The sequence below is a fragment of the Saimiri boliviensis genome, chromosome 11 (genome assembly GCF_048565385.1).
Source record: "Saimiri boliviensis isolate mSaiBol1 chromosome 11, mSaiBol1.pri, whole genome shotgun sequence".
Taxonomy (NCBI): domain Eukaryota; kingdom Metazoa; phylum Chordata; class Mammalia; order Primates; family Cebidae; genus Saimiri; species Saimiri boliviensis.
Genome location: NC_133459.1, coordinates 23,862,638 through 23,888,043, shown reverse-complemented (window position 1 = coordinate 23,888,043; position 25,406 = coordinate 23,862,638). Strand labels below are relative to the sequence as shown.

Here is a 25,406-nt window from a genome sequence, read left to right as displayed (position 1 = left end):
TGTGGTCCCAGCTACTTGGGAGGCTGAGGTGGGAGGATCCCTTGAGTCCAGGAGTTTGAATCTGCAGTGAGCCATGACTGCACCACAGCACTCCAGCCTGGGTGAATAGAATAAGAGTCTGTCTTAAAAAAAAAAAATATATATATATATATATATAAATATATGTATATATATATATATGTATACACACACACACACACACACACTTTTAAGTTTAATTTGCATTATTAACATTTTCTCTAACACTTTTCTAAGTCTAGGCAATTATCAAAACAAGAAATCAAGCCCTAATTTATAGTGTTTGCCAATTTATGTAGCAAACAGAAATATTCCCACAATGGCTGATTTAGAGCTACCAACATGATGTCACTGAACATGGATCTGGTGTGGGCTGTAACATATCATCATATATAGATGCAACAGGTGCATAGAGAAAATCATAAAATATAATAAAATAACTAGGAAGGGATGGAATTTTGATTATTGGCTACCCATTTTTAATTTATTTAACTGTAATTTCATATACTTTGTTTTTAAAGAATGGCTATTATTAACACTTGGCACACAACATTTCTGAAAATTTAACAACTGGCTCTCAGGAGTCGTCCGCAAGTGCATCGTACAGGCAGACCAAAGCCCTCGCTTGGGGCACTGGCAAAGCCAGAGTCCAGGAGATTCTGCTTCAATGGACTCACCAGGGAATTCGCAATCAGAAGTGCTAGAAAGGAGCTACGTCAGTGTTTGTACAACATATAACTTTTATCATGAAAAAAGAAAGATTTCTTTTGAATTATATTTTAGGCTCCATAATCTCCCCCAGGTTTAGGAATTCTAAAAGTCATGTTCTGGCCACATCCCAGGCCTGCTCAGTTCCTGGAGGGAAGAGCCTGAAAAAGAGGCAGCCAGCACTGTGCTTTTTACGTAAGAAAGTACGTAATGTAAGAAACTGGAGCCTGAGGACCAAACCAGCAGCTCCCTGCAGTTCATCTAGGTGAGAAGTTATTTCCAAGTCTGAGGTGAGGGTGGGGGGCAGAACCAAGGCTTCTCCAGAAATAGACCTGTAAGCTATGTTGACTCCAGGGAGTGTGGGGAGACAACCCTGGAGACGAGCCACCTAGAACAAAGCAGCCCTGACTCTGAAGGCTTCCCAGGATGCTGGCTCAGCCACAGGACAAACCAGTCCCCAACCCAAGTCACAGCCAAGTCCCAGCTGGGTGCAGCTGTGCTTGGATTAGGCAACCTCCAAGGTACGTAGGTGCCTTCACAGTTCCAGTCCTTCCTCAGCCCTGCAACAGCCTCTTGCTCTTCCCAATGCATCCCCTCTGGGCAGCAGGTTCAGGCCCAATGCAGGGGCTGCCGATGTTGTTGCTGCTGCTGCTGCTGCTGCTGGCCAGGACTGAAAAATGCAGACTGCAGGCAACAGAAGTAAGCAGGACAACCCTGCTCAGCCTCTGTGTGTGTGTAAAGTTTGATCGAACTGCACAGGCTGGGGGCGTCTGGGGAGATATCTGTAAGTGGCAACCGGCTGAGCAGCTTGGAAGAACTTCAAAAGAGACAGAATATTAAGAGATGAGTTTGGGGCAGGGCACAGTGGCTCACACCTGTAATCCCAACACTTTGGGAGGCAGAGGAGGGCCGATCGCTTGAGCTTATGAGTTCAAGACCAGCCTGGGCAATGTGGTGAAACCCCCGTCTCTACATAAAATACAAAAAAAAAAAAAAATTAGCTAGGCATGTTGGCATATGCCTGTAGTCCCAGTTACTTGGGAGGCTGAGGTGGGAGGATGGTTTGAGCCTGGGAGACAAAGGTTGCAGTGAGCTGAGATGGTGCCACTGCACTCCAGCCAGGGTAATAGAGCCAGATCTCATTTAAAAAAAAAAAAAAAAAAAAAAAAAAAAAAAAAAGCAGCAACAGCAGCAGCAAGTTTGGATGAACAGCCAGGCTGTCTCCTTACGAGGCTCATTCCAAGCCCTGGTCCACCTACCTTCACACCCCATGAAGCCGCAAGTCCCCTCCCACTCATGCTAGCCCTCAGGGTCTGTGGTTTGGGATAACCAAGGGCTCCACTCTAGAGTCATATCCTGGCTTTAGGTTCACAACCTGGCGCTGCCACTTTCAAGCTGTGTAACTCTGGGCTGGCTGCTTAACACCTAGGCTTGCTCACCTGGAACTCAGAACCATCTCCTGGGACCACTGAGAAGGTGAACAGCCTGTGGGAAAGACCCTCCCTCTGCAGCAGTCACTGAGTTTCAGGTTTGAATTACTAATGTCTGCTAGGCCACCCCTCAAGGGACCAGGGGCTCCCAGAGAGCAGGAAAGGTAGTCTCATCTTCAGACAGGTCAAGGCCAGGGGAAAGGGCAGGCAAGGAGATGGTGTCAAGCACCACAGGGCCTTGGCTGGAAATGCTCAGGTAGGTGAGCTCTGACAGTGGGCAGCGGTCCAGCTGGTGGGTCAGGCTGTGTGTGTGTCCATCCACTTTCTTCCATCCACACACAGGCTCAGCCTGGAGTTCATTTCCCTGGGGCCTCAATGCAGAGCGAGCGACTCACTAAGAGTTACACGGGTGTTTTCATCCTAGTGAGGATGATATATGCAAGGCAGTTGTAGTTGGTGATAACTTACTGAGGCCAAAGCCCCCATGGGTAACAGTGCATGACATGAGGTTCCGAAGTTCCCAGGGCCTGTCGTCTTGTTTGTCTATGGTTCCTGCTGTATCAATCTCCTTTCTGTGTGTTTGTCAAAGGGCAGCCCCCAAACCCCCAAATGGAACATAAATAGAACTGAAGTACAATAAGCTACTATATTCTCAGCACAGGGAGTGTGAAACCCTTAGTCTTAAAGTGACAAATGGGTAGGAAATTATTTCTTGCTAAAGAATAATGAAGAGCATAAATTGCTTCTGTGTGCGCAAGATTCACTAGAAGGCAGGCACCTCCGGCTGCAGGAGGAAGGCGCCACCACTTCAAGCCTCGGGGCTATGCTTCATGGCTTTCCCCTGCTTCAACACCCCTACGCTGCTGCACCCTGGCTAGTCTGGTCTTATAACCCCTGCCCTTTCTTCTCTCCAACCTCTGGGGAAGAGGCACAGAGAAAGGCTTGAGGGAGGGCAGTTGGCTCAGTCTGGAAGTTCCTTTACTCCTAGAAAAGGGTTTTCAGGACCCAGAACTGTCCCCTGGGTAATGGTGAGCATGGTGGTGACAGGCTCTCCTTAGAAGGCTGAGCCTGGGGTCCATTTTTCAACTGGACCCCAGGCAGGAGACCCTTCCCCTGCTTACTTAAGAACCAAGGTTGGTCTCTCTCCATCTCTCTCCCCTCCTTGAATAGCAAAGCTAAACAGCAACATGCCAGCTTGAGCGGGACCTGACAAGTGTCTTCTCCTTTCGTTTGTACTTCTAATAGCACTTTCAAATGAACCAATGCAATTAAGCACAGCCTGACGTACAGCAAAAAGACACACAGAAGATTAGCTGCAGAAGGTAGAGACCTTGCAAGAAACTCAACACTCAGGCTTATTTACCCAAACATGAAGCTGACCCTGTAACACTGAGGAAAGTATTTCAGTGAACACTTCAGCAAGGCACTACCAAAGCAGGCAAGTCAGCAGCCCCGGGGTAGGTGACAAATGTCTCCATAGCCATATTATGAAATGATGTATTTAAAAGTACGTGATAGGCCAGGCGCAGTGACTCACGCCTATAATCCAGCACTGTGGGAGGCCAAGATGGGCAGATCACTTGAGGTCAGGAGTTCGGGACCACGCTGCCCAACATGGTAAAACTCCGTCTCTACTAAAACTACAAAAATTAGCTGGGTGTGGTGGCACACCTGTAGTCCCAGCTACTTGGGAGGCTGAGGCAGAAGAATGGCTTGAACCCAGGAAGCAGAGATTGCAGTGAGCCGCCTCACTCCAGCCTGGGCGACACAGCAATACTCAGTTTCAAAAAAAAAAAAAGAAAGAAAAAGGATGTGATAATCCCAACCCAAGACACACATCAGCTTTCGACTGCTAGACTATTTGGGGCCCTCCCAAGAAGTGGAGGCAGCTCCTGAGCCCCCCGAGTCCAGGGCCCACACTCTCTCCTCCACCCACAGCCCTGGGTCCAGGGCTAGCACCCACCTCCTCACTCACAACTCCTGAGCCCCCCGAGTCCAGGGCCCACACTCTCTCCTCCACCCACAGCCCTGGGGGAGTTATTCTACACTGTCAGCCTCAAGGACAAGACTTTTCTTCTTTAAATCAAACTGCAACAGGAGAAATAGAGGTTTGGGGGCAAAAGTGAATTTCTTTGCACTCTCTTAATAACCTCCAGAACATATCCCTTAGGAAAAATTGGCTCTCTCTCTGTGTGTGTGTGTGTGTGTGTGTGTGTGTGTGTGTGTGTGTAAGAAAAAAGGAAGGATTTCATCCAATAGACTTGCAAGTCAGTATCCCTAATCAGAGGCGGGTAAGAGACACAAGGAGAAAAACGAGGAGTTGGAGAGGGATGTGGGAGGAAGAGCCTGCCTTCTAACCAGCTACACTCTGCCCCAGGCATCCGTCATCCTCTCTCCCCAAGGGCCAGAGGAAAGGACCTGGGAACGGTTTTCCATTTGTGCTTGTCAAACTCAGCTCACTCCCTTGAAGCCAAGAAAAGAGATTTAAACTACAAGTGTCGGCCAGTTCCCTGTAACTAAACTAGTTATTTGGTATTTTGAGAGCAACTGAGAATCGTAATTACAGAGGCAAGGAGAGGGGCTCATTTCTTCAGTTCGCCCTCACCTTGCAGAAGGGGCACTTTAACCCTGCAAGAGCCGTGCTGGACAGCAGAGCCCCGCCCAGAGACCCATGGACTCCAGGAGCTGAGTGAGAGGCTGCAGCAAGGGAGTTGGAGATCAAGTTTTATTCCCCAATTTTGAAACTCAGACTTGGAGAAGTTGAAAGGACTTGTCCAAGATCACACGGTAAATAAATTCTTTACTTAGTTCATGATCTCTGGGAGTGAAGGAGGCTAAAGCTCGAAATTGGAGATATGGTCTCAGTTTTGCTTTTGTTTTTAAAAAGTGCAAGCGTACAAGACGGTTTATTTCAAACCAATATAGACTTGGGTTTTTTTTAAGCCACTTCAATTATCAGAGGACAGCATGTGTTCCAGTGAACGCTACAGGACTTTGGAACCGTGGAAAATTTACAGCCTAGGCCAGGCACGGTGGCTCATGCCTGTCATCCCAGCACTTTGGGAGGCCGAGGCAGGCAGATCACAAGGTCAGGAGATTGAGACCATCCTGGCCACAATGGTGAAACCCCGTCTCTACTAAAAATACAAATATTAGCTGGGAGTGGTGGCACGTGCCTATAGTCCTAAGCTACTAGGGAGGCTGAGGGAGGAGAATCACTGGAACCTGGGAGACGGAGATTGCAGTGAGTCGAGATGGCGCCACTGCACTCCAGCCTGTCAACAGAGCAAGGCTCCATCTCAAAAAAAAAAAAAAAAAAAAAAAAAAAAAAAAAAAAAGGAAAGGAAAGAAAAGAAAATGGACAGCAAACGTGAGTAGGCTGCATTCCGTTCCACAGCGTCTGCCATCAAGGCAGCCTGCCCAGTGCAGCCGCACGCAGATGAAAGGAAAAGCCTGCTAAGCATAAAGAAAGGACAGTTATCTGGAGAAGAGAAAAGCTGCTTCGGTAACAGCTAAGTCCTAGGACCTGGCAGGCTTGGGGGTGAGCACTCGCTCAGTGTGGGACAGTTTCCTCAATCAGGAGCCTGGATCTTGCTCAGCAGCAGCAGCTCAATGGTCCACCTACCCCAAAATAAAAGTCAGAACTGCTTGCCTTTTATAAAGCCTTACCCTTTGGAAGGAATTAGGTGCCTCATGGATCAGTATAACAGTCTGGAGTCCTCTAAGACCACAGGCTCTACATAAGACTTCAAGTCTCTGATAGATCTTCATCTAGGAGGACTGCTGTGTCTAAGAAATGAAAGCCAAGGCTCGGGTGGGGGGAAGGAATTTGTCCATAATTACACAGCAGAGGAGCAAGGATAAGTGACTCTAGGTTCTTGGGCTGAGGGATGAAGGGCTCAGGCTGACCCATCTAGGTGATGCTGCTTCTACAACCCTGGGAATTCCCAAACCTGTCTCACTGCACAGCCAGGAATAGGTCAGGGTTTCCCAGTCCGGCACTGCTGACATTTTGGGCCAGATAATTCTTTGCTGCGGGGGCTGTCCTGGGTGCTGTCTGATACTTATCCGCTTCCCCAGCCCCTACCCACTAAATGCCAATAGCATCTCCAGTGTGACAGCCAAAAACATCTCAAGAAACTGACCTTTGACTCCCCTGGGGGAGCAAAAGTAGCCCCATTCAGAACTGGAGAAGACAGATGAGAATTTTCGGAGCGAGCTGCTCGCCGTCCCCACCTGGCCCTGCTCTGCCCTCCCGAACGTGCCTGATCCCCTGCCCTCTAGGGAGGAGCTGGGCCGCTCGGCAAACTTCCTGCAGGAGCCAGACTTGTGAGGAGCCGAGGCCAAACCACAGTAGCCTAGTTCTGGGGAATGCGGCTCCTAAGACCAATGCCCTCGATGATGTGGCCCTTTGGCCCAGGACACCGAAACCTACTAGGTCTGAGAGCGTTCAGAAAAATCAGGGAATCCATGGAGCTCCCCACCCAAGCAGCCAGAGGTCCTCCTCCAGGGTGGGATAACAAGACACCTAATTTGACTTAGGGACACACAAGTAGTCAGTCACAGCACAACACAAAAAGATGGTTCCCTATAAGGGGACCTATAAGGGACCAGCAGTATTGGGAAATGGTTGGGGGTTTCAACAGAAGAGTGATAGCCAGGCATAGTGGCTCACACCTGTAACCCCAGCACTCTGGGTGGCTGAGGCAGAAGGATGGCTTGAGCCTAGTAGTTTGAGACCAGCCTGGGCAACATAGTGAAACCCCACCTCTACAACAAATTAATAAATTAGCCTGGCATGATGGCATGTGCCTGTAGTCCCGGATACTTGAGAAGCTGAGGTGGGAAGATGGATATGACATACCCAGGAGGACAAGACTGCAGTGAGCTTAGATTGTGCCACTGCAGTGCAGCCTGGGCAACAGTGAGACCTCGTTTCAAAAAACAACAAAACAAAAAAAAACCAGCCTGGATGTGGTGGCTCAATCCTATAATCCCAGCACTTTGGGAGGTCAAGATGGGCAGATCTCTTGAACTCCTGAGGCCAGGAGTTTAAGACCAGCCTGGGCAACATGGCGAGACCTCATCTCTACAAAAAAATACCAAAAAGTTAGCCAAGCATGGTGGCGCATGCCTGTAGTCCCAGCTACTCTGAAGGCTGAGGTGGAAGGATTGCTTGAGCCTGGGAGGTTGAGGCTACAGTGAGCTGTGATCACGCCACTGCATTCTAGCCTGGGCAACAGAGCAAGATCCTGTCTCAAACAAACAGAGGGGCGACAATAAATCCAACATAGATTAAACACCTCCAATGTGCCAGGCGCCCTGCTGAGCACCGCAACCCTGAAAATGTTCCCACTGTCACCCATTGTTCAGAAAAGGACACTGAGGGAGAGGGTGAGTAACTTCTGCTCCGGGCCCACTGTGGATTCCTCCATGTTGGTGGGAGGGCACCCACACCCTGCTTCAGGAGGAAGCCACCTCATGCCAGTGCCAAGACCCACCAAGGCAGGGGAAAAGATGACACAGCTTCAGGTGGGCAGCAGGCTCCAGCCTTTGCTAACCAGCCATGCACCACAGGCAGCCAGCAATGTGTCCCCATGCCTGACTGGGTGCTGGGGGCCTCCAGCCTGTGAGGTGGGAAGGGCTGGCACCAGCTGGAACAAAATTTGAGAACACATTTGCAGAATCTCACTTCCCAGAGAGCGCCACGGCTGCACTGAGCAGCCTCCTTGGCAGCAAGCGATCCTTGCAAGAGCTCCAGCATCACTTGGAGAAGGCATTTGTTTCCCAACAGCAACCAGGAAGGCAGCAGCTGTCTTGCCCAGGAGTCCCTCCTGCTTCCTGGACCTCTGATCAGGGAGGCCTCTTCCAGGAGCTACATAGGCCTTCGGGGCCTGACATTTGGCAGCAGGGAGACTCCTCAGCTTAGACCCCAGGAGAAGAATATCCAAACGTGTTCTCAGGAAGTGATTGGAGGTCTTGGGGTCAGATTTTTAGCAGTCAGGAGCTGCTACGAAGAGGCAATCAGAAAGATCAAGCACTTGGCTTCGAGTGGCCATGGCTGGGCAGTAGGACAGGCCCACTGGGCTCCCAAACTACTACAACCCCTGCTCAGGCTAGTGTTCGGCCCCAGCTGGCAGGCAGCGGGGTCTTCTCTCCGCCTTCACAAGCACCCATTATAGTGACAGGAACATGCTGTTAACAGCTCACATGGGGCAGGACTTAGTTGCTTTTCTAAACCTTACAACCTATCGGTCTGAGGAAACACCTGAAATCAGCCTGAGATGCACAGATTTTTCCTGTGGGGAACATCTTATTTCCTTTCTAACATTTAACCTCAGGCCACAGTCAGGGTGGGGATTACAATACCTTTGAACAGGCCAGAAGGACTCTTGTGTGGTTACAGAATAAGCTCATTCTGAGCACCTGCTCAGTGCGAGGGCAGAGGGCGCAGCACTGGTCTCCCTGCAGACAGCATTTGCCTCTACGAAAAGAATTTTCACCTTGGGTCATGGCCCTTCAAACAAAGGAAGGGCTGGATATTTCTTTTTTGAGGCAGAGTCTCACTTTGTCACCAGGCACCAGGCTGGAGTGCGGTGGCGTGACCTCGGCTCACTGCAACCTCCACCTCCCAAGTTCAAGCAATTATCCTGCCTCAGCCTCCCGAGTAGCTGGGACTACAGGTGTGCGCCACCACGCCCAGCTAATTTTTTTGTATTTTAATAGAGACAGAGTTTCAGCATGTTGGCCAGGATGGTCTCGATCTCTTGACCTCATGATCCGCCCGCCTCGGCCTCCAAAAGTGTTGGGATTATAGGCGTGAGCCACTGCGCCCAGCCCGGATATTTCTTTCAGAAGACTTAGTCCACAGCACTGGGCTGCCGCTTCCTTCCTGCCTGTTACACACAACCTGGGCAGAATGGGAACAGGCATCCGTCCCACTCATACCACTTGAAGGGCAATGAGCAGCCCAGGCACCATCAACGAGGCAGTGAGCTCGAGAGAGGCTTGGAAGGGAGCTGAAGCTGTGCAAGGCCAGCATAGGCCAGGACCAACTAGGCCCCTCCTGTCCCTTACTCAGAGCACTCTGTCTTTCTGGCCAGCTAAGGCTGGTCACCATCAGAAGTCTCCAACCAGGGCCAGTCTGCCTGCTTCCCCTCTGGAACAGAAGAAAGGGTGGCAGAGGATTCCCCACTGGTGCTCTAGAATTCAGCTGCAGCTACCCAGTCCTCCCCATCTGCTGATTTCTAGGACCTCTGCTCAGTTGATCAGCAGCCCCAATTCTGAGTGTCCGCCCAGTGGGCAGCTCTCTGATCAAGCTTCCATTTACTTACCTTCTTCCTTCCTCCTAAGCCAACTCCCTCTGGGTCTCCTTGGAGGAGCTCTTACTTACTGAATGAATTAAAAAAAAAAAAAAAGTTGAACAATAAGCCTGGATAAGAGCAATAAAGCCTTCCTTTAGCCTTTGCCATTAAAACTGATTTGAAATAGGAGAGCTAGATTTTCCAGGTGAGAATTACAGGGTGTGTGGATTAGGGAGACAACCAAGTCTCCTTCATTCTCCTTCCATAAGGACTAAATTGATATTTACTCGCACAAGCCAAAGGCGAAAGGCGGTAGCCAGCTCTCCTAACAGCCATTCATATATCCAAGTTTGGTAGATTTATCGGTGTCTAAAACAGCAGACAGAATGAGAACACACTATGTCAAAGCTAAGTTCTCTATTATCCCAAATAGAGTTTCCTCTTGCTAAAAGCCCTGACCCTTGCTGAAGAGGAGATTTGGTTAGGCCATGGAGAGGCCACAGAGTCAAGAAGGACATGCCTGGCCCTGCTCTCTCTGTGAGGGGGAAGGGGGGTCATGAGCTCCCCAAACAGGCCCCAAAATAACCTCGGAACAACCTCAGAAGCAACAGCTGCACAGAAGTAGACTGGAGCAGTGGCTACCTGCAACAGCCTCAGCAGAGCAAACCCTGGACGCTGGTCATAAAAGGCTCTGAACCCCTATGAAGTTGCTGGTATGATTCCCTCAGCTCTTGGTCAAATTTACACACATTCAATAAGGTCACAGCCTAGCCAGGAGCCAGATGCCTCCTGATTAATCCCTTGAGGGCCAGTGAAATAAACACTGGGTAAAAAACAATGTTAAGGATCTGATTTATAAAAGCAAGGAGGACATTGTCTTTTGGCAGAAATGACCTGCTGCTGCTTGACCCACAGTTAAGTGGAGACCCACAGGCCCCAATCAGGGGTGCAGAGCTGTGGACAGGCAGGTGTCCAGAATTTATAGCCCCTGCTTAGAGAGTCAGAAGCTGGGTCTGTGCCCCCGCCCCCACCCCACTTTGGCAGCTCAGTCAGGCCAGTGGCTACAGGTCTTCTTGAGAGCCAGTACAGCCATGGACAAGATGGCGCATCCTAGGGGTTTCGATATTAAAACAACAAGGCCAGGCCAGGCGCAGTGGCTCACACCTGTAATCCCAGTTCTTTTAGGAGGCTGAGGCAGATGAATCACTTGAGGCCAGGAGTTCTAGACCAGCCTGGCCAACATGACGAAACCCTGTCTGGACTAAAAATACAAAAATTAGCCTGGCATAGTGGTGCACACCTGTAATCCCAGCTACTTGAGAAGCTGAGGCAGGGGAACTGCTTGAACCCAGGAGGCAGAGGTTGCAGGGAACAGACTGCGTCACTGTACTCCAGCCTGGGCAACAGAGTGAGACACTATCTCCAAAAAAGAAAAATAACTGCTACCCAGCCCCCAAACTAGGGAAAGGCAGCCCAATGACCTAGTCAAAGGGTCTACTAATATGGACCAAGGATCCCCTCAGAGATTGCTGGTAAAGTCCAGAAATCCTAGGACCTCATTGCCCACAGAAAGGCTCAGTCAAGAAAATCAGAGGACAAATGAAAACAGAGTGAGGGTGAGGATTAACCTGAGCCTGAGCCGGGAAGACCAGAGGCATGCAACCAGACTTAAGTCCCACACTGTGGACTCACACCACCATTAAGAAAACGTGGGATTTCTGACACTAAAAAAGAGCCTTCATACTGGCATGCTCTAGATGCTGTCACATCATGTGCTTGTCACAAAGACAAAAGCTCTGGTGGGAAACACAAAGCCTCTTCAGAAGCGCTATTCAACCTGCACTTGCCACAGAGAAATGGTTCCGGGAGTTCTTCGGAGTCCTTGTGGGTGGCAAGTGCTAGACAGTCCAGGAAGGTACACTTTCTAGGCTTCTAGGTGCAAACCCAAATCAGGGAAGACCTGGTGTCCTTCCTGGTGCGTGCTGGGCATAAGGGTTAAGAACAATGCTTGTGAAATTCCTAAGGAAATGTGAAAGACCCAGTCCTGTACACTGATTTGCCTTCCCCTGTTCAGCTGCTGACAGGAAGTAGGAGACAGGTAGTCAGGGAAGAATGACAGTTTGGGGATTAGTGTGATGACAATTAGCCAAGTTCTGCTCTGCTTCTCTTTACAAAGAAAACTTCCCTTCTCTCTGCTCTTGGAATGCCACGTTAGAAGAGAGACATTTCCATGGCAACCACATACACATTTGGTGATGTGTCACTAAATTTGTGTGTGCACAAAGGCACATTAGGAGATTTTTTGAATGTATAAAAGAAACAGATTTTCATAATTGAATTATGCCCTCAAGTAAAGTTTACCATTTGCTGAAAGCTGAGGCCACAGCAGAGGATGCTAATTGTGCCTCATCAGAATTGAGGTTCGACTCAAAAATTTCTGCCAACTCTAGGTAAGGGTTTGTCTCTTGGGAAGGATGCTGCCCAGTAAAGGGCAGGGACAGATGGGGCAGAGCCAGGGGTCAAGATGGCCTCGACAGAGCTGGGTAAAATAGATCCATCTCATATGTGACTAGAACCTGGGGAGAGAGAAAGGACCCTGTATAAGAAGCAGGTATCACCCTCCTCCCTTCTCCATGTTCTTTGCAACTTACGACTCCAAGACCATCATCTGCTCTAACAAAGAGTGGGTAGGAAAAGATTAGCACCAATATCAGATAGCTTCTGCAAGAAGTACAACACAACAAAAAGAATGCTGAATCTAGAGTCAGAAGTCCCAGATGTGTGTTCCAGTTCTGTCTCCTCCTAATCATGGAACTTAAAGCCACTCTTGGCCGGGCGCAGTGGCTCATGCCTGTAATCCCAGCACTTTGCGGGGCTAAGGTGGGTGGATCACAAGGTCAGGAGTTTGAGACCAGCCCGACCAGCATGGTGAAACCCCATCTCTACTAAAAATACAAAAGAAGTTAGCCGGGTGTGGTGGCACGCACCTGTAATCCCAGCTACTCGGGAGGCTGAGGCAGGAGAATCACCTGAACCCGGGAGGCGGAGGTTGCAGTGAGCGGAGATCACATCACTACACTCCAGCCTGCATGACAAAGTGAGACTCCATCTCAAAAAAAAAAAAAAAAAAAAAAAGCCACTCTTTTTCTAAACCTCCATCTGTAAACTGGGAATATGCTCCCTGATCAGCAGATGCTTCCAGGAGGCACTGACTGTAGAAGCATCACCATGAGATGGTAGCACTGCTAAATCCTAATGCTGTTTACAAGGTGGCAATGACTTGGCCCACATACCCCAAAGGAAGCCTCTGCCAGGGCCGGCAGGGCTCCCAGAGCTTGGGCACAGCAACAGGTGCCCACCCAACACTGCTTGTGCTGACTGCGGCTGCTGTGGGCTTATGGTAGCTCTGGGTCTTTCCAGCGAGGGGTGGGAGGACAGCCCTGCAGCCTCTGCCCAGCGCCCCAGAGGCTCTAATATCAGCCTTTCTGGTCCCTAACCTACCCTAGGTCCTAAGCCAGTTAGCCAGCAGCCAAGAGACTCACAGCCCACATGCATCAACTCACACATATCCCATTCCATCTGTCTGTACCTCCCACCTCAATCTCTACTCCCCCATCACTCTTCTCCACCTAAACCAGACCTTGGCCTTTTCTGACCTGAAGAGAGAGAAGCCACCACTGGGAGCAAATAAAAGCAGCCAGATCTTGGCTCTTGAGCTTCCAAGGGACTGGGTCCTGGGCAGAGAGATTTTTGAGGGTAGTTCAGACCATGTGTGCTTGATTCACAACCTAACACCGGGTAAGAATCAGTTGCCTTGCCCTCAGGATAGAGGCATTGCTTGGGGTTAAGACAAGGCACCTCAATACTGGAGCCCAGGGAAACGCCCCAAGCACCATCACATATCAGCCTAATCTTTGGGCTGAGCTTGGACCCACCTGTTTCTTTGGACTTGTAACCTGTCTTCCCTGGGCGAGCCCACACTCTGCCATTACCCCAGCCCTAGGGTCAAACACCTTGCACCACAGGCACCACCTAGATCAGCCCTCCCAAGCCTACCACACAGCCTTTCACCGCCCTAGTCCCCTGCCTTCCCACCACATGCTCCCACAAAACTAGAGAGGGCTCAGCCACCCTTGAGGATCAGACCCTGGCCTGCCCAGCTGCACTGGTGAATGCCACCTGACTTGCCTAGGCCCCATGTCCCCTCCCTGCTCACTCCTTATGTCATTGGTCCTCTGGTTCTTCTTTAAAACACTAGTGTCCCCAAAGGCTCTGAGCCCTCTCCCTTTCCATCCGGGTTTTCCTCGAACAGCTCTGTGCTCAAGCCTCTGGTCCCAGCAACCCTCCACTGAGGGTCACTCAGGTAATTTTGGCTTATGCTAAGGAAAGGCTGGCACTCTCAGCTTCCAAAGTCACCACCTCCCCTCATACACTGCTAATAAGAGTGTGAAGTGGTACAGCCACTGGAGAAAACAGTCTTACCGTCCCCCACAAAGTTGGACAGAGTCACCATATGACCCAGCAATCCCACTCCCAGGCATATACCCCAAAGAACTGAAAACATGTCCGCCCAACACCATGTACACGAATGCCCATAGCAGTACCATTTATCACAGCCTAAAGGTGGAAACAATCCAAACGTAATGGAGAAACAGCACATGGTCTATCTGCAACAATGGGATTTTATCCAGCCATCCAAAGAAATGAAACTCTTGCACACACTACAACATAGTGAATCTCAAAACTGTCAGAAGACCTCACATTCTATGGTTCCATTTATATAAAGTATCCCAAACAGAAAAATTCAGAGGCAGAAAGTAGATTGGCGACTGCCAGGGGTGGGGCTGGGCTGGGGGTCGTGGGTCTGGGTGGGGTGTGGGTTTTCCATTTGGGGTGGAGTTTGGAACTAGGTCACATAACAGTGTGACTGTATTATACCTAATGCCACTGAGTTGTACATTTTAAAACGCTTAACATATGTTTTTATTTGATATATAGTTTATCACAATTTAAAAGCCACCACTGTCCATAGCCATCTACGCAGGTGCTCGGTCCCTCTGCAGCCTGGAAAGCTCAAGACAATGAGGGCACTGTCTCCGAGTGGCTAGGCCTGGGTCCAGCAGGGAGGTGGCGCCGCACACAGGAACAGAGTCAGAAGTCAGATGCATTTCGGCATAGCTGGTGAGACGGCCACAGAGTACTCTAGCATAAGCCCTGCGGGGACCAGCATGAAGGAAGGGACGGGAACTCGGGTTAGCTTACCGCACCTCTCTGAGGAAGCTAAGCGGCCCAGCACTGGCTGCCGAAAACACAGCGAACACAGAGAAGAAAGTCTCAGCACACTTCTCAGTTCTGCAACGGTGAGCCGGAATTGACGTGCACCGGCCCCATCTCACCTGCTATCCCACGGGATAAGCAGACCTTAACATTCATTCTTTAAGATGCTCAAACCACTGAAGAAAACTCAGAGTGATCTTGGCACGACAGTAAAAGCCAAGACGACTTGGTGCCAGAGACAGGGACTGCTGTGGCATCAGAGGCTTCAAGACCTCCTTAGACATGCAGCCCAGCTGAGGAGCTGTGCTCAAACCCAGACGGGGCCGGGAAGTAGGGCGGCTCCTGTGGTAGCAGTGAGGGCTCAGATATCGGGGAAATCTGTAAGGATGGCTGGAGCCAGAATACCACTTAGACAGAATGCCACTTGGATGACAGTTTCAGCAGGAACTTTGCCAAATGACTCTCCCTTCAATGTCCGGGCTTGGTTTCAAGTGAAGACTACCATTGGAGCTGACGATCCCAGGCAAAAACTGGGAAGAACATGGTGTTACCTATTTGGCCACCATGTGCTTGTGGTCACTGAGTAAAGACAAAATACATCGTCACCAGTCTGCAATGTCCTCCTTTCCTCGACAGCAATGAAGATGAAACTTCTTCCCTGATGAAAGAGCTAGCCTGTGAATCTTCAGTGTGTAGCCACAACAGAGATGCATCCCATCTCCAGAAAGGTGGTGGAAGAACGGCTCTGAGTGTTCTGCTGGGATTCAGGAATGAGCTACAAGGCTGAGCTCGGGTAGCGCGGCCCAGGAGAAGAGGCACAGACGATCCTCAGGTGGGCTCTTGCGCTCTGGGTGGGTAACCAGAAAGCAGACAGCTCAGAGCACCTGGCACTCCTCAGCAGGGGTGGAATGGTGAGCCCTGACCAATACGAGAAGACGGGGGAAAAACAGGCTGTCTGATTCTTGATGCCAGCAAGGAAACAAAGCCCAGGAGTCTGCAGCCAGTGAAGATGCCCTCAGCACACTGTGCAAGGAGAGAGAAGGGGAAACTGCAGGCCAGCCCCCCCAGCGGCTGCGGCATGCTCACCAGGCTCAGCAGGCCGTCGGGCTTGGCAGAATCGGCTAGGAAAGAGAAAAGGAGGCTGGATACAGCACTTGGTCCTTCTGCCACCTGACTCAACCTTCTGCCCAACCTCTGGTTCTTCTTTAAAACACTGGTGTTCTCAAAGCGTATGAGCCCTCTCCCTTTCTACCCCGGTTTTCCTCGAATGGCTCTGTGCTCAAGTCTTCAAGCCCTGACTCATCAAGCAACGACCTCTAAATCTACATCTCTCCGTCAGGCATGGTGGCACACGCCTGTAATCCCGGCATTTTGGGAGGCCGAGGCAGAAGGAGCTCGTTGAGCCCAAGAGTTTAAGACCAGCCTGGGTTACACAGCGAAAACCTATCTCTACAAAAATACAAAACAATTAGCTGGGTGTTGGTGGCATGCTCCTGTAGTCCCAGCTACTAGAGAGGCTGAGGCTGGAGAATTGCTTGAATGTGGAAGATGGAGGTTGCAGTGAGCCCCGATCATAACACTGCACTCCAGCCTAGGGGACAGAGTGAGACCCTATCTCTTTTTTCAATTTTTCTTTTTTTTTTTTTTTTTAAACCCGGATTTTTCAACCAGACCCTAAAAAAAAAAAAAAAAAAAAAAAAAAAAAAAAAAAAAAAAAAAAAAAAAAAAAAAATCAAAAAACGATGTCTGTATCTCTGGCACCATCACCCCAATAGGTCCCAAACCCATATTTCAACAGCCCGTTAGATGTGTCCATCTAGATTTCACAAGCACCTCATTTTTATCACCCCTAGCATTAAACGCCTCTCCCCACTCCAGGCTGTCTCACTGTCTCCCACTTCTTTATGTCACCGTGTGTCCCAAGTGGAATCCTTGGCCATTCCAAGCTGCATCTTCTATATCCACATGTATAATACCTCCCACAACTCAGTATACGGCGCTTTCTGCTAGTTTGCAAACCCACTACCCCCAGAACTGCTCGCATTCGCCTGAAATGCCATTCTTTCCCCCATGCCCATGGCTCACGCCATCTTCAGGTGACTCCCCAGCCCACACCTTTATCTAGCATCTCCATGGTGCACCCCTCAGACCTTTTCATCCTCAGCATGTAGGGCACTGCCTGGCACACAGTGAGAACAAAGTAAGGCCCTGAAAAAGTTGAAGTGGAATAAAACAGACAAGCAGCAGTTAACACTGCTCTCACTGCATATCTGTTCAACTACGTTATTTCATGGAGTCTGGTCTGGACCTGTCTGACTCGATTTCTAACATGGATCAGTTCTGCAAATTCTAGCAGCCACATGAAGGCAGTTTTTAGGACAATCATGATGGGGGCAGAAAACCGCAGCTGAAAGGAGGTAGGGCCAGGCGCAGTGGCTCATGCCTGTAATCCCAGCACTTTGGGAGGCTGAGGCAGGCAGATCACTTAAGCTCAGGAATTCGAGATCAGCCTGGCCAACACGGCGACCCCATTTCTACTAAAAATACAAAAAAATTAGCCGGGCGTGGTATCAGGTGCCTGTATTCCCAGCTACTCGGGAAATTGAGGCAAAATAAATAAATATATATATATATATATATTTTTTTTTTTTTTTTTTTTTTTTTTTTTCAAATAAAAGGCTGGGTATGGTGGCTCATGCCTGCAACTCCAGCACTTTTGGAGGCCGAGACAGGTGGATCATCTGAGGTCAGGAGTTCGAGACCAGCCTGGTCAACATAGTGAGACTCCACCTCTACCAAAAATACAAAAAAAAAAAAAAAAAAAGCCGGGTGTGATGGCAGGTACCTGTAGTCCAGCTACTCGAGAGGCTGAGACTGGAGAATCGCTTGAACCCAGGAGGCAGAGGTTGCAGTGAGTTGAGACTGTGCCACTGCACTCCAGCCTGGATGACAAGAGCAAAACTCCATCTCGAAAATAAATAAATTTAAAAAAATAAAAGGAGGTAGGACTAAGGATTGCAACTAGGCAAAATAAGTAGAGGGAGAAGATGGAGAGCTGGAAAGCCCCTCCCCAACCCCGTCCCTCTGCAGCCTAAGAAATGGCATCCACTGGGGAGAATGGGCAGAGATGGACCCATGCAGAAATGCCTCAGCATCTAATTAAACATTTTACACTCTACTGCATACGAGAAGGGAACGTACAGCCCCCACGGAACCCTGACAAATGAATCATTTCCAATCAATCTATCACCATAGCATCTGGGTACCTCAGGAAGATGAAAGTTAAGACCAATACATAAATGAAAACCAATATACAAACCATCATCTCCCCACACAGGCCTCCAGGAAACCACAGCTACAGCCATCTGCCAAGTTCCATCCTCGTCACTGCTTCCTGCAGCCAGCAGCCTCGGAGCAAGCATGGTTTCAGATATGATTTAACATAGGGAAATTTATTCTCTGAAGTCTCACTCTCTATGAACGCTCTTAGGTTCAATGTCCACCCCCTGAAGCTGGAATGAAATAAGTCTGGGACAAATAGGATGTGTTTTCTATGCTGCATTAACCAAAGAATTTGCTAGGAATAGTTGGGGCAGATTGAAGATTGCAAGTTGGCAAAGGTTGAGAATTCACAGGTTTCTTGAATAGAAACAGAGCTCTCCAAGGGACCATCGCTAAGCCCTGGGAGGACTCTCACCCTAATCTACAGCATATTCTCACTTTCTGCCGCCTCTGCCAGAGGTGGCCTGGATAGATTTGATCTGATCAACCCGGGTCAGCAACTCTCAGGTGAAGTCACATCTTGCACCTGACATGGCAGAGATGAAATAGCAGAGCACGGCTGCAGAGGCAGAACACCTGGAGCTGGGTTAGGCTCTTTCACTTCTTTAATATCTCCTATTTCCTGAGCATCAATCACTTACTGGATTTTACAGGTGACCACTGGCTTTGTTGCCCTCAGGATCTCTGTAAGGCCTAGACAGCAACAGGGAAAGGCTGCTCCGCTAATGAGAACAGCAGAGGCAGCCTCAGGAAGGAGGGCAATGGCCTGTGGGGAAATCGACCTCTGGACAAGCAAATATTTTCATTTCAGCTGTTTATGTCCTGGCTGCTTCCTCAAAAAAGATTTAGGTGGGACGGGCAAATATTTATGCAGCCAAACAATATTTTCCTACATCCATGCACCTGCATGTTGTGAGAAGTGATTCAGGTACATGGCAGGATTACACAGCAAGATCCCTTAAAGCCAGAGACGCATCTTTGTCTTTCCTTCAGCTCACAGCAGCTGAGACTCAATCGATGGTTGGCGTTTTCAGTATTTCCCTTAAAGTTTCAATAAATTCACGACGTATCCAGATCATGTGAACCGTGTCTACTCTAAACTCTGGAAAACTCAGTTTTAACTGAGTCTTTTCTCCAGCTGTTTTCTGACTCAACTTCAGTGCAAGTCTTAATAAATACAGAAGATTTCCAACCTCTTCCATAAGTGGGTCAAAGGGAACTTCAGCCGGAAAAGCGATAAGCCAAGGCTAAGACAAAATTGCCATAGGTTCATTCTAAAGTTTCTTCAATCCCCCTGCTCTGGCTGCACCCCTGACCAATTAAATCTGCATCTCTGATGCAACTGGAGGAACTCAGGCTTCAGTATTTACTAAAATCCCCCAGGCAATTCCAGACTGCAATACAGGGTGGAGTGCCCCGTCTAAAAGTCTAAAGATTCACAAGGCCGGTTCTTTTGAATGCCTATCTAGGCTATGACAGATTCTACTATCTTCTATCCCAAAATGAAAACTCTTCCCCTAAGTTATCACCCACCAGCCTTCAGACTTCACAGAAAGAACATCAGCCTTGGAGTGAGGAGAGGAGGTTTATGTCAATGCCTCACAATTTAAACTGGTGGGATCTGGGGTTGGTCACTTCCCTTTTCAGGGTCTTCATTCTCTCAGCCATAAAACAGGATGAGAACCCATCCCTTGTATGCCACAAGGCTGTTTGCCAGATCAGCTAAACTTTTAAGAGGATGTGTGGGCCCTAAGAATATCCTGAACACTGGGAATTGTTGACCCTTCAAAGCAGACTCCCTGGGGATTCTTACATTTGAAAGATTACAGGCTGTACAGAGTCCGAAACCCCCTTCTCCAAAAGGCAAGTAGACTACAAGTTCCAGAACTGACAAACCTGAATCCTGCTCCTATTGGCGCCAAGTTGAAGAGCACGTTACTCAGAGAAGAGAGAACCTCATCATGCTGTAATCTACTCCAGTGCCTAATCACAGAAATGTCTAATGTTGGTCTCCCTCAGCTCCATCTGGATTGATACTACTCTGGCACCATTTTTAGCTACTCAAGGATCAATAATCAGGCACAGATATCCTAGCATGATTACAGGGAAGTTATTATACAATACCACCTCTGAGTGCATGTTAGTGTAGGGTCTCTACCCCTCACCTAATTATATACACAAAAATGCCAGTATCTGAAACTGCTAGAGAAGTCTCTAGACTGAGCTGCTATTATTCTGCCAAAACATGAACTTTCTCTATAAAGGGTTTCCTTATACTCTGAAGCAGCAAAATTGATTCTATTTTATAGGCTGTTCTCTAAGGTCCAGTTCTGAAAGGAAGAAACTAAAGTCTTCTTTTCCTCATTGATTCTTATAATTAAAAAAACAAGACTACTCCAGAGCTCTGTAAGGTATGTGACAGACATGGCGAATGGCTTCCAGGAGAGTTGGAAAGGAGAAAGGTTTGCTGATTCAGGTCCAAAGCACAAGTGCTGAAAAACAGAAAAGGTGCTGAAATGTCTTCCCAGGAAATCAGCATTTACTTGGCAAAGTTTAGGTTTAACCTCTGAAAAGTTCATTCCAAGAATAAGGATGGGGGAGAGGGATCTTAATTAAGAGATTTAAAACTTTGATTCAATCCCTTCACCCATCCCAAATCAGACAAATGAAATGAAAGACAGCCTTTACAATAAAATAGAATATTTACTTCACACTGAAATTTACTGAATGAGTAGACAAGAGATCAGACCTCACAGAAGGTGCCTTAGAAACTCCTTCAGCTACTTAGCTTCCCTCTGATCACCAATTCAGCAATTTGATTTATATAAACGATTCTCTTTTTAAAAGTGTTTTTAATATGAGGATTTACAAACTAAGTTTTAAAAAGCAGTTATTAGGCTTAAGGTAAAAATCCCAGAGAAAGTATTTGACAGGTTATAAAATACTGAAAGTCACACTGATAGAGGCTACTGGGACATGACAATTATCAATAAACATTTCTTCTAACAGCTAAAAGCAGATGAGCAAAAAATACACAAATAACTTAGGATGACCTCAGCCAGAAATTAGGAGCCCTTTGGAGAACTGTTGTCTCTCTTCAGGTCATAGTTTCAACACAAAGTTATATTTCACTCATCCAATGCCAATTCCAAAAAATAAGTAAGAATCTTTAAATATCTAAATTATGCAAAGACCTGTACATTGAAGTTCATGCATCTGATTCAGGAGTCTTCAGGGATCTACTTAATGTCTGCTTATTTGTACTTTACATATAAGGCTAACAAGCTAGATTAAATGATTTCCTAGCCAACTGCAGGTTAGAAAATAACAAAGAAGGAAGAGTAGAGAATACAGTAGCCAGAGGCAAGTATTCTGACAGCTACAAGAAGTAACAGCTGACAGCTCAACAAAAAGAGGGGAGAAAAACCGTTTCAAAGTAGATGAACCTAAAATCTCAAAAAAGTAGCATCCACAATGTGTGTCATAAAATAAAAAGTGGCTAAACACATTAAGATGTAGGAAACTGTGACCCATACCCAGGAGGTCAGTCAGTCAATATAAACAGGCCAAACGATGACAAAGATGTCAGAAGTATCGACAAAAACTTTTTTAAAAAGCTATTATAAATATGCTTTAGGATTTAAGGAAAATATGGAAACAATTAGTGAACAGATGGGAAATATCAGAGAAACAAAAACCATTAAAAAGTCCAAATGGAAAGTCTGAAAGTAAAAATTATCTGAAATAAAAAAGTCATTGGGTGAGCTTGCAACAGACTGTACATTAAAGAAGGGTTCAGTGAATTTAAAGATAGGTTACTATAAATTATCCACATTGAAGTACAGAGAGAAAGGAACACTAAAGATTAAAAAAAAAAAAAAAATGAACAGAGCCTCGTGACCTCTAGGACAATATCAAGCAATCTAACTTATATGTAACTAGAGTTATAAAAGAAAAGGAGATAGGTTGAGTGAGAAGAAGTATGGGCCAAACTTCCAAACTGATGAAAAAAATATCAATCCACAGACAAAATAAGCTCAAGAAACCCCAAGAAGGATCAACAAAGACAATCACACCTAACCACAACCCAATCAAATTGCTGAAAACCAAAATAAACTGAAAATCTTATAGCATCCAAAGGGAAGGAGAAACCAGCACATGCAGGCGAATATTCTATAACTTCTCATCAGAAACAATTCAGGCTATAAGACAATGGAATGACATCTTTGGCGTAAAGAAAGAGTCAACCTAAAATTCTATATCCAGCAAAAATATCCTTTTGAAACAAAGGCAAAATAGAGATGCCTTCTGATAAACAAAAGCTGCAAGAATTTGTCACTAGCAGGCCTACCCTACAAAAAAATGTTAAGATTCCTTCACGCTGAAGGGAAACAATACCAGACAGATATCAGACATATAAGAAAGAAATGAAGAATATTGGAAATGGTCAGTATATGAGTGAATAAAAGGAATCTAATTTATTAATTTCTTTAGGACAACTGACTGTTTAAAGCAAAAATAATACCAATGTATTGTGAGGTGTTTTTTTTTTATTTTTTTTATTGCATTTTAAGTTTTGGGGTACATGCGAAGAACATGCAAGATTGTTGCATAGGTACACACATGGCAGTCTGATTTGCTGCCTTCCTCCCCCTCACCTATATCTGTCATTTCTCCCCATGCTATCTCTCCCCACCTCCCCCATCCCTCCCCCATTTCCCCCCAACGGACCCCAGTGTGTAGTGCTCCCCTCCCCGTGTCCATGTGTTCAGACACTTTACAAAAGAAGGCATGCAGGAGGCCAACAAACATATGAAAAAATGCTCATCATCACTGGTCATTAGAGAAATGCAAATCAAAACTACATTGAGATACCATCTCAAGCCAGTTAGAATGGCGATCATTAAAAAATCTGGAGACAACAGGTGCTGTAGAGGATGTGGAGAAATGGGAACACTTTTACACTGTTGGTGGGAGTGTAAATTAGTATTGTGAGGTTTATAACATACATAGCAGTAAGATATATGACAGCAACAGAATGAAGACTGGGAGAAGGTAAATTGAAGTATATTGTTGAAAGAGCTTATATTATACATGAAATGATACATTATTTCAGGGTAGACTGTGATAGGGATGAAAATTCTAATCATCAAAACAGTAACTTAAAGTGTGTGTGTGTGTGTGTGTGTGTGTGTGTAATGGATGACATAAAAATAGAATCTTAAATACTTGTCAATTCAAAAGAAGGCATGAAAGGGAAAAAAAGTATATGAGACTAATAAAAAATGCTATAAAACAGATTTAGACCCAATTACATAAATAATACATTAAGTATAAACGGAATAAACACTAATTCAAAAGCAGATTCTGACTGGATTCAAAAAGCCAGACCCAATTATGTGTTCTTTATAAGAGGTACATTGTATGGGTTAAAAAAATAAAAAAGGATGGAAAAAGTTCAACCACACAAATACTAACCACATGAAAGCTGAAAAGACTGTATCAATCAGGTAAAATACATTGCAAACAAAGAGAATTATCAGAAATGAAGAAATACATGTAAAATGTTTTAAAAGGTCAATTCTTTATAATCCTAAATGTGTACATACCTAATAACATAAATTTTAAAAATATGAAGCCAAACCTGATAGAACGAAAAGGAATTGTGTAACGAATCCACAATTGGAGTTGGAAAACAACATTTGTTCTCAATAAAGGATTTTAAAAGTAGACCAAAAAAAAAAAAAATCAGTAAAGACACATAGAGTTTTGAACAACACTATCCACCTATCTGACCTAAGTGACAGTTATTGAACATTCCACTCAACCACCATACAACACACATTCCTTAATTCAATGCACATGGAACATTTGCCAATATAAACCATGTAACTAGCCATAAAACAGGTCTCATGTTTCAAAGGCTTCAAATTAGAGTATGTTCTTTGAACATAAGGGACTTAAATTAGAAATCAATAATTAAAAGATATCTGGAAAATTAAATCCCAAATCAATGAGTCTATCTTAATTTAGAAAAAAAAAAAACAAAGTGAATCAAGCCCAACACAGGCAGAAGGAAGGAAATAAAGAGTGAAAATATTTAATCTTTTTTTTTTTGAGACAGTCTCACTCTGTTGTCCAGGCTATAGTGCAGTGGCACAATCTCGGCTCACTTCAACCTTCGTCTCCCCAGTTCAAGCGATTTTCCTGCCTCCGCCTGCCAAGTAGCTGGAATTACAGGCACACACCACCACGCCTGGCAAATATTTGTATTTTTAGTAGAGACGGGGTTTCACCATGTTGGCCAGGCTGGTCTCAAACTCCTGACCCCAAATGATCTGCTCACCTTGGCCTCTCAAAGTGTTGGGATTACAGGCACAAGCCACTGCACCTGGAGAAGCTAAATTATTTTTAAGAAGGAAACAGAAAAAGCAATTGCCAATAACAGGAGTGAAAGAAGGAATACCACCATAAATCTCACAAACATTAAAAAGAAAATGAGGCTGGGTACAGTGGCTCATGCCTGTAATCCCAGCACTTTGGGAGGCTGAGGCAGGTGGATCACATGAGGTCAGGATTCAAGACCAGCCTGACCAACATGGTGAAACCCTGTCTCTACTAAAAATACAAAATTAACTGGGTGTGGTGTCGCATGCCTGTAATGCCAGCTACTTGTGAGGCTGAGGCAGGAGAACTGCTTGAACTCCTGAGGCAGAGATTGTAGTAAGCCAAGATTGCACCACTGCACTCTAGACTGGGAGACAGAGCAAGACTTTGTCGAAAGAAAGAAAGAAAAAAATAGAAAGAAAGAAAAAAGAAAGAATAAAAAAAAGAAAAAGAAAAAGAAAGGAAGGAAGGAAAATAGGAGACAGAGCAAGACTGTCAAAAGAAAGGAAGGAAGGAAAGAAGGAAGGAAGGAAGGAATAAAATGAGAATTTTTTAGGTCAATAAATTTTACAACTCAGATGAAAGACAAAAGTTATTGAAATACATAGTGAGAAAACTGCCACAAAAAAATTCTGATTACCCTGTGTCTGTTACATAATTAATAATTAAACCCTTCCCCCAAAAAATCTTCTAGGCTTCATATCGTGTTCTACTGATGAAGTCTATGAAACATTTAAGAAGGAGAAGTAATTAGTGTTCCTCAAACTCTTTCAGAAAACAGAGAAGCTGAGCATGGTATATGGTGGCACACATCTGTAGTCTCAACTACTCTGGAGGCTGAGACAGGAGGATCACTTGAGCCCAGGAGTTCGAGGCTAGCCTACGCAATATAATGAGACACTGTATCTTAAAAAAAAAAAAAAAAAAAAAAAAGGCTAAGGAAAACAAAGGGACATTGAATACAAGCCAATACACAGTTTATGAGGTCAACATAAGGCTG

At 46.4% G+C, this 25,406-nt stretch overlaps 1 protein-coding gene across 2 annotated transcripts in view; it reads right to left on the bottom strand.

Moving 5' to 3' along the window:
• The window catches only part of MAN1C1 (mannosidase alpha class 1C member 1), a 173,086-nt gene that overhangs the window by 128,395 nt on the left and 19,285 nt on the right, over positions 1-25,406 (bottom strand). The window contains exon 1 of one of the 2 annotated variants that reach the window (XM_039474195.2): positions 18,057-22,679. The exons of the other annotated variant lie outside the window; for it this stretch is intronic. Within the exon in view, the coding sequence (XP_039330129.2) occupies positions 18,057-18,062 (6 nt within the window). The 5' untranslated portion in view covers positions 18,063-22,679. Of the gene's footprint in view, positions 1-18,056; positions 22,680-25,406 lie in introns of those variants that run through there. 2 annotated transcript variants of the gene reach the window in all.